We start from the raw sequence: 9,216 nt of genomic DNA, 5'->3' as shown, positions 1-9,216 counted from the left end.
TAAATGGTGTCAGGTGTGTGCTGACTCCCATTTAACATGAGCCACATCCCTAATTCTAAGCAGGTGTGGACACTTGTGTAACCACATTATCACTGTTGTTTCTTTTTACTTCACTTCTCAGAAAGATTTTTTTCTTTCAATTGCATTGTCAATTCAGGTCACATTAATGATGGAAAAAGTTTTGAAATGCTTAATTTTTTTATACCACAAAAATAATGGCATTTGAACAGGGGTGTGTTGACTTATCCACTGTATATAGCAGCCCATTTTCAAAATTAAGTATATATTTTTAAATGTGACTGTTTATTTGAAAGGTTGTCCTAAGTAATCTAATACTAATACAACAGTAACATAATGTGTTGTTTATTGAAATTAAAAAAATATATCATCGAAGAACAGTTCGTAACAGTTGCATGTTATTGTTTATTTGATATTTAGTCATATCCAGATAAAGTTAAATATTTTTCCAAGATGTCAAACTATTTTGGTGAACTTAAGCCATTGCTGATTATGTCAAACGGTCACACAGTGGTATAAACCTCCCCTCATTCACTGTGGAAATTGCTTTTTTGCCTAATGAAATTTTCCTAATTATAATGAAGTTAAACCATTGATCACAATTAGTAGGCCTCAGTTCCTGTTTGCTTCCACCGCGCAACCTGTCGTGTTCCAATGAGAGCCACTCTTACATATTTACATCTTTACATAATTATTTGCCATCTGGATGGCTGGGATGTAATTGTTGCCAGTCGCAGAAATTCACGTTTTCCAGAGCCTCCCTTTTGGGGCAGCTGCTCATCAGATGCAAAGACATCAGTAGTTCCTGTCAAAGTTTGAAATTGAATTGTGAGTTGAGCGTATCGTGAACCATGCCATGAACATAAAGATCCATCCATTTTCTGAGTGGTAATTAATCCCATGGCAGATATAATAGTCAGCTTTCTGAACTACTGTACTGCATGCTAATATCTAAGATTTGTTTGTCACTTCCTCGGTTGCTACTTGCAGATTTTGCATGCAGTTAAATTCTATGTTTAGTTTCACACTTCAATGGAAGATTCTCTAGTCTAAACATTGGAAGCTCTCAAACTCTACTTCGGTTCCTCCGGCCTGATACCAAAAAAAAAAAAAAAAAACTTGAAGATGCATCATAATCATTTTACACAAGGGCAGATGTAATGAAATAAACGGAATAAACACTCATTTATTGTCTTTCTAACGAATAAAATCCTGAAATTGTTTTCCACAAACATAGTTGCTGAAAAACTAAATTATCTTAACCACATGCATAAGGCAACATGGTACTGTACATGCTATGCTGGGACAAGAACAACCTCCTCACAATAACTGTCTAAATCAAATTATGGACCACGGATCTTTTTAAAATGCATTCATAGCCCGTGTTGCATTCATAACTTTATAAATATTTCAGAAAACAGGGAAGGTGTACTTTTGCAGGTGCAGATTTCATGCCTGTGTCAAGACACTCTGTCAAGCCACACTTTTGTTTTGTTTTCGTTTTTTTTTACAGATTCTCATTTGCAATGCCGGCCTGTCAGCATCCAGCAAAGTAAAACAAAATGAAAAAAAAAAAAAGGCAAACGCAAAATAAAAGCAAATACAAATACACAGAGAGCAAAATGTACAGTGTGATATCGTTATAAAACACATGACATCATAGCACATGTTGAATGAAAGGTTCATAACAGGCTAAAAACAGGTGCAGCAATTACTAACTGTTAAAAGGTCACTGTGAACACCGCCCCCACTGTCCTATAAAAATACGTATTTACATGACTTGGATTTTTACTGTTTTGAGATCCCTCCCTGACCCTTCAAAGACCAATGGTAACATGTTTCTGCGGGAACCTGTGCAAATGTGGTGGTGCACAGACAGTTCACAGCATTGTTTCGGTGTTTCAAGATTTACACTATTCCCACAATTCTCTTTGCTTTAAGTTTTTTAAGCTTCTAAGTTTTTCCACTGCTCATGGCATAATGATAGTTGAGATGTGAGCGCTGACATTACTGTTCTGGCTGGTATGAGAGCCCACTAAAGCAGGTGATCCAAGTTATTCATGGCAATGAAAAATATGCAAGTAAATCAGCATGATTTTAAGAGACCATTACGTTATCATGTTGCTTTAATGCTGAAGGGCAGAGTCTTCTTTTAATTAAATCAAAGTAGGTGCTGAAGATGGGCCCACCTGCTGCATAACTCTTAACCTTAAGGAAACATACAAATCTTGACAACCATTGCAGTCCGTGGCATAATTTCTAACTTGAGAAATTTCATAGCCACATATGAACTGATGTCATCTGCTTCTGCGTTTTTCTTTTTTTTTTACAGGTTCGCCAGGACATGATTGGCTGCCAGTGGACCACGATCAAGTGATCACAGAACCCACGGGAACATGCATAAAAGCTGGGTTCTGTGGGAGCGAGCATCACATCCTCAACTGAGCCGACACTTCTATCATCATTCGCCAATCCTGTATCACTTTATGGTAAGTAGATACGGATCCATTTATCGTTGGTCAAGCACTGTGATGAAATTGCGCAGTAGCTCTATTTTGAAGAGTCGGTTGTGTTGGGTGGATGTTATTTTTGTAAAGCGTAGTTCAAAGTAACTTAAAAATTTCTTGGACCTCCTATTTTATTCACAGGCAATCATGATTACACTCAAGTTCGGGACTCTTCTGTTTGCTTGTGTGCTGATCTTTTGTCAGATGTACATCACTCAGGCAGCTCCATCCAGGTTAAAAAAAATGACACAAAAGTGACTGCATATATTCTAGCAAATACAAACTATCTTACTGTGAATGTATTTCAGAGGTCGTGAAGACCCCAATGCTGATGGAGTCACTCTATCGAATGATGATATTCAGAAATTACTAAGAGCCATTAAAGAGTTCATGCAGCTCGCTTCAGAGGAGCAAGAGCGCCAAACAGCTGATGGAAACAGGTAACGGCTAAATGATCATTCATATATAAGAAAGATTTTATATATATACAGTATATCTATCTATCTATCTATCTATCTATCTATCTATCTATCTATCTATCTATCTATCTATCTATTTCTTATGTATGAATGATCATTTATACACACACACGCATACACACACACATTTTCTTTTTTTTTTTTTTTTTTTTTTTTTACAAATCTATGGGTGCATACTGTATATATGTGTGTAAGGGAATTTTATTCAGCCAAACATCGAAATCGGCATCAATTTGAAAAAAAAATCAACGCTGGTTGGACCCTAGTCTTAAATTGTGTTGGGGAAAATTGCAGTACCTGTATTGAGTATGATCGTGAATGTGATCATGCATGACATCATCATTTCCATTTGTCAGTGAATGCATGTCATGTTAAGCCAACTAGTGCATGTTAGTGCAGTGGAGTCTCCGAAGTGTAACAGTATGTGTTTTATGGTTTGTTACCTTGCAGGTTGTTGTCCATTCCAAACAATATTTTTCATCATGTTCTTTTATCACACGAGTGATCACAACACTGCTAGTCCTGCATGACACCACACATGATGTTGTGTTTTATTCCACTTTGACTTTAAAAGCATATTTGTCTTGGAGCTTGCGCCATATTCAAATTTATACCTGCAACAGGCCATTGTCACTGTGAGCTGTCTCTGCATGTGTGTGTCTCTACCAGCCCAGATAGGTCCATGTCAAAGCGCTGCACCGGCCTAAGCACTTGCGTGTTGGGCAAACTGTCCCAGGATATTCACAAACTCCAAACCTATCCCAGCACTGATGTGGGACCAGGGACACCTGGAAAGAAGAGAAGTCTAGCTGAGCAATTTGAATACAATTGAAATATTCCGATTGGGCCTCTCTCTTCCTCCGTTGCCTTTCTTGTTCATCCGTCTGTTAATGCACTTGACTATCTTCAGAGGAATGTCCTACATTTCATTTGTCATTGTTGAGAGCTTGAGTTCTACACTACAAAGAGTAATGAGACAATAAGCATTGTTTTTTGTTCGATCGTTCAGCAGTTGGTGAATATGTTACATGACTTCCGATGACAACAATAAAATGTAACAACAGTTTCAACATGATAAAAATGATTATTTTTTATTATTATTGTTACTTTAAGATTTCATTTTTTTTCTTAATATACAATGGTGCTTTGAGATATGTGATAAAACATTTCGATTTAAGAGGAGGATAAAGAATATGTGCCCCTGAGTATTGTTACATTTTTCATCGACATGTGCTGCTCCAACATGTGTTCAAATACCCATTGATTAAAGCACCGGTGTCAAACTGAAGGCCTAGTGGCCCAGATCTGGCCCACAACAGCATTTCATGTGGCCTGTGAGGACAAATTATGTGGATCGACTTTGTGTTTCATGCAATTGTCTTCACTTTTAACAACACTGAAATATTAGATATTACAAATATTTTTTGTTAGCAATCCTCCGCTTTAAAGCAAATTGAGAAATAGCTGAACACACAAGTATTTAATCACTTCTAATTTTTAAAATCCATCAATTTGTTGTAGATATGTGATAATATAAGGCAGTCGTACATTTTCATTTCAGTCACAGTCATAATGGCCCTCTGAGGGGAACCATAACTGCGATGTGGCCCGTGACAAAAATGTGTTTGACTTACCTGGCTTAAAGGGTTCTAAAACCACCTTTATCTATGCTGACTGTTTGCATCCCAATTGTATTTTCATTATATATTAGCATTAAGCATAGCCGGCCATTCTTAAGGCAACGTGGTTTTGTTGTTTTACTGTTAATTCACAACATGCAATTCTCTTTGTTTTATGTTTAGTTTGACAGTGAACTTCAACCGGGAGTCACAGCTTGAAGCCTCATTTTTGAGGAACTGTTCACTATTTGCAGAACTGTTGTTTGCACTCTTAAGTAAAAGCAAAGAATTGGTGGAATGAAAGTCATGTCTCCAAAAACTTGTACTTGGAGTCGCTTGTATCTCAAGACATCAACGTAACTTGCTTATTAGTATCAACAATATGAAACCATGGGAACCACCACAATGTGATGAGATCCAATTCTAAAAAATACACTTCTACTGCCTTTTTTATTGAGCAATTTACCAAATTTTCAATTAAAAAAAACTCCGACCACAAATATTAAATACAGCTCTGATCACATACAATATACGCTTGTCGTAACTTAATGCATAGAAAAATTATATAGCCATTTTAATTGGGTAATATGTCCTAACATAACCAATTTAGCAGGAAAAATAAACTTTCCAGGAGAAACCTGAATATAGAATTCCATTTTACAATGGCAAATATATTAAGTACATTCTCACAAATGAGCATTATAATCTTTGTAACTGTAGACTTTTTGATCGAGCTCTTGTATTGGATCTCATCTGTGTCAGAATCAGAATCAGAATCAGAATCACCTTTATTGTCTCTGTATTACATACATCGAAATTTGGGTGCCACTCCTTAGTGTATTTAATAAGAAAATAAAATAACAGGTTAACAATTACAAAACTCAACAACAACATGATGTGTATGAAAACGGCAGGCATAGAACAGTGTACTTACTCCCCCATGCAATTTGTTTGAATCCTAACAAATAATTGTGATGAGCTGTTGTGGATGGTGCTGAAATCATTTCTAATCTTGAATATTATGAAATGTCTTCCAAGCAACACGACAGCACAGAAGAGGGCTTGCAACACCGCCACCTGCGTCACCCACCGCTTGGCTGACTTTTTGAGTCGTTCCGGGGGGTTGGGCCACCGCAACTTTGTGCCCACCAGCGTGGGGGCGCAAGCTTTCGGCAAACGGAGGCGACGCAGCCCTGAGTGAGCGCACGGGCCTCAACATGGTAGGACTGCCCGATGGGATCTTTGATGCAGTTCTGCACTGCAGCAAATGAACAACAAATGTTTTTATGAGAGGCCGTCCAGGATTACCTCTCACACACTCCTGAAATGCCCTCATAACAGTACTAAAATGCTTTCACACGCTACAGATATTTTTTCCACACTACTCCAAATTTCTGAAATGTTCACACTGCTAAAAGATTCATGATACCAACTGAGAAACTCATGCGCTACTAATTTTTTGTTGAAGCATGTAACTGAAATACTCTTACGAACACAACTGAGAAACTTCACACTACCGAAAGGTTTTTACACAATGCAATTTTTTTTCCTCTCACGCTCTGCTCTTGAGCACACTTGATGTATTTAGCTCTTATACACTCCCTAATTGGTATCATGCACACTAATGAAATGTTATGACATACTACTGATGTTTTCCATTCACACAGCCAACTGAAAACTGTCACATGCATGACTGAAAGGCTCTCCCACATCCTGATTTGTTTGCTCATGTACACAACACTCTCAGGCGCACTACTGAACACACTTTTAAACCCAACCCAGTGAATCGCTCTGATACACACTACTGAAAAGCTTTCATGCACAACTGAAATGTTTTCACACACTACACATTTTACCTCAAAAATTTCCCCTCATGTTCACGTCTGAAACACTCACACACTACAGAATTTTTTTCATTCACACACAAATGAAACACTCACGCACGCACATCACTAAAATGCCCTCACCCATACCACGGATTTTTTTCCTCTCATGGTCGCAACTAAAATGCTCTCATTAGATAAGATAAGATAAGAAAACCTTTATTAGTCTCGCAATGGAGAAATTCCCAATTCACAGCAGCACAGTTATGAAAGGAAGAAGTAGAACAACAAAATATAGGAGCTGCTGGAAAGGCAGCCACTCTCGCGGCGCCATTTTGAAGTCAAAATAACAAAAATAACACAACACAACACATAGGACACAAACAGTAGTGCAATCTTCACCACTATTCTGCATACACTTTGTTGTCTGAAGCAGTTATAGATGAAAAGGAGAGGATCAAAGTGTCCTTTCACCAGTGGATCAGAGTCGTCATGCTGAAAAATGTGCACACGTCTGCTACAAACTAAGTTTTGAAAGCAAACAACAAAGCTGTAGCGTCCATTGACGAAAAGAGATTAGTTCACTTCTCCTATCCCACGTAATCCGCGCACAACTGAAAGGCTCTCATGCACACTTGTTTTTGCTTATACACATTACTGAAATGATCACAAACACACCACGAAAGCACACATGTGCTGGACTTTCACACAACTGAAATCCTTTCACTCATCATACAAAATGGGCACATACAGAACACCGAAATATACTTTTCAGTAGTGTCCATTTCAATCATGTGAGAGAGCATTTCAGGAGTGAGTGTGAGGGTATTTCAGTAGGGTACATAGACATGAGAGCTTTTCAGTAGTATATGAGACAGTATTTCAATATTGTGTATGGAAGCATTTCAGTAATATTTGTGAGGTAAACCTGAATTTTTTTCCTGACTGTCCCTCATATGTTTGTGTGTTCTTTCCTGGCCCCAAAACTATAAAAGCCACCACTGAAATGCTCACAAACCCACTACTAAAACACACAGGGGCTGGGCTTTCACACAACTGAAATCCTTTCACTCATCACACAAAATAGGCACATACAATACCCTGAAATATACTTTTCAGTCGTGGGCATTTCAGTAGTGTACATGTATATGAGTGCTTTTCAGTGTGCTCTTTCCTGACACCAATTCTATAAAAGCCAAGCTATCAAACAAGGGCAGAGAGTCATGTTTTTATGATTTTTTTTCTCTTTGCTTTTCTAGAATTGAAGCGCTGCGTCATCGTGCCTCCTCATCACACATGGAATGATGTTTCCTGTTCTCAGACCATTGCTGCTGTTCATTCTTAGCCTTTCGTGAAACGCATATGTAAATTATATTGGCAAATATGTTCAGAATGAGTATTAAAGACGGTGGACGGACTGTTTGTCCTGTAGCTGCTTGTAAATGCTCTCCTAACCCCGTGTAAGTGGTATTGTGTGTCATACTTCAAGTTTACCATGAAACCTTCAACTGTACTGTGGCTGTCTGGTACTTTCAGATAATTCAAGGCCATCATATTTAATCATAGTGCACACTGCGAATGCTATGGTAAAACCTGTGTTTATGACTGCATGTAATATAATCCCTGTAACAGTTGTGAGTTGAAAGCAGTAATAAATTGTATTTTAGCTACACGAGGCATTTAAGGCTTATTGTTTTGTGTGCATGTGTGTATGTGTGTGTGGAGGAGCAGTAAACCACAAGGGACATGTGGCTAAAGTCTTGTAACATGTTACATTCCATTTTCTTTTGTTGGATAATGCATTGGCACAACAATAAAGAAGCTTCATAGTGATACTGTATAAAACAATACGATCAAATATTTTAAGCATGTGCCAGTGGCAAACTAGTTCTTGAAAACTGGTGATACGTCAGACTGATACAATGTGCCTAATTTACATTGCAGTGCTTAAAACAAACCAGTCAATGATAGACAACACGTGATTATTATAACTTGTTAAGCAGTGTTACAATGATGTTCCACATGCTCGTTTAAATTCTCTTAATCTCTTAATCTTGAAAATCAACCTGTCAAGATTTGTGTTTTTGTCCATTTGGTTTTGAGTGGATGTAGTTTTGTGTATTCCCTGTATCCTTTTTTTTTTTTATTAGGCTTTTGTGTCCGCCTGTTCTCGTCAACCCAGTCCTTTGTGTCTACCGGTCAGCTCTCTTAGCCGCTTGTGTCAATTCCATGTAGTTCTTGTTGTCTCGTCAGTTTGCTTGCATGTAGTAACATTTCTCCTCTGAGTCATTGTTGATTCATTGTTTGTGTTTGCTGTCAGTTCTCATGTTTCCTAAGTCAAGTCAAGTTATGTTGAGTATGATCCCAGTGTTTGTAACTTTGACTGTTGCATTTAAACATTTTTTATTTTGTGTTTTTTGACTCCATGTGCCACGATTACTCGCCTTTTTGTGCTCTTGAGATTAAAGTCACATTTTTGAGCGCAATCCTGCCTTGCCTTCTATGATCTTGACACAAAACTCACTTTACTAATTACATAAAAGCTGGAAACGCCACACCAACTGGAAATATACAGAATTTCTCCGTTTCTCGGTTGCTTTACAATCGTAAAGGAATGTGCACACTTGTGCAACCTTCATGTCATTTTTTTTTCTTCCTCTCTCAGATCAATTTTTTTGTATCGAGTTGTACAGACCATTGGTCACATTAAGGGTGGAAAATTCGAAATAATTTATCGCGGTCTCGTTTTTTTTTCCTTTTTAAAATGCCC

The 9,216-nt window shown here is 37.8% G+C and overlaps 1 protein-coding gene across 2 annotated transcripts; it reads left to right on the top strand.

Annotated features, from left to right (window-relative positions):
• The first annotated feature begins 2,356 nt into the window (after nucleotides 1–2,356).
• Nucleotides 2,357–8,867, top strand: calca (calcitonin/calcitonin-related polypeptide, alpha). Of its 2 annotated transcripts, XM_086106666.1 has the most exons (5): nucleotides 2,361–2,507; nucleotides 2,667–2,758; nucleotides 2,834–2,965; nucleotides 5,662–5,843; nucleotides 7,706–8,867. In XM_086106666.1, the coding sequence occupies exons 1-4, from the start codon at nucleotides 2,415–2,417 to the stop codon at nucleotides 5,822–5,824; spliced, it is 480 nt and encodes a 159-aa protein (XP_085962792.1). In that variant the 5' UTR covers nucleotides 2,361–2,414; the 3' UTR covers nucleotides 5,825–5,843; nucleotides 7,706–8,867. The 2 variants fall into 2 exon arrangements, with proteins under 2 accessions (XP_085962793.1, XP_085962792.1); XM_086106667.1 differs by lacking the exons at nucleotides 5,662–5,843; nucleotides 7,706–8,867 and adding an exon at nucleotides 3,674–4,401 and having other exon boundaries at nucleotides 2,357–2,507.
• The last annotated feature ends 349 nt before the right edge of the window (nucleotides 8,868–9,216 follow it).

Source organism: Hippocampus guttulatus, chromosome 3 (genome assembly GCF_054856545.1).
Source record: "Hippocampus guttulatus isolate MCC_2025c chromosome 3, RoL_Hgut_1.0, whole genome shotgun sequence".
NCBI lineage: Eukaryota > Metazoa > Chordata > Actinopteri > Syngnathiformes > Syngnathidae > Hippocampus > Hippocampus guttulatus.
The sequence above is the reverse complement of the archived record's forward strand: the minus strand, read 5'-3'. Positions and strand labels throughout refer to the sequence as shown.

Bases quoted from the DNA above. Each gene is read 5' to 3' on its own strand.
- calca (XM_086106666.1), top strand. From the start codon at position 2,415: ATGCATAAAAGCTGGGTTCTGTGGGAGCGAGCATCACATCCTCAACTG. The intron at 2,759-2,833 runs GTTAAAAAAAAT...AATGTATTTCAG, and splicing joins ACTCAGGCAGCTCCATCCAG to AGGTCGTGAAGACCCCAATG. The intron at 2,966-5,661 runs GTAACGGCTAAA...ATGTCTTCCAAG, and splicing joins CAAACAGCTGATGGAAACAG to CAACACGACAGCACAGAAGA.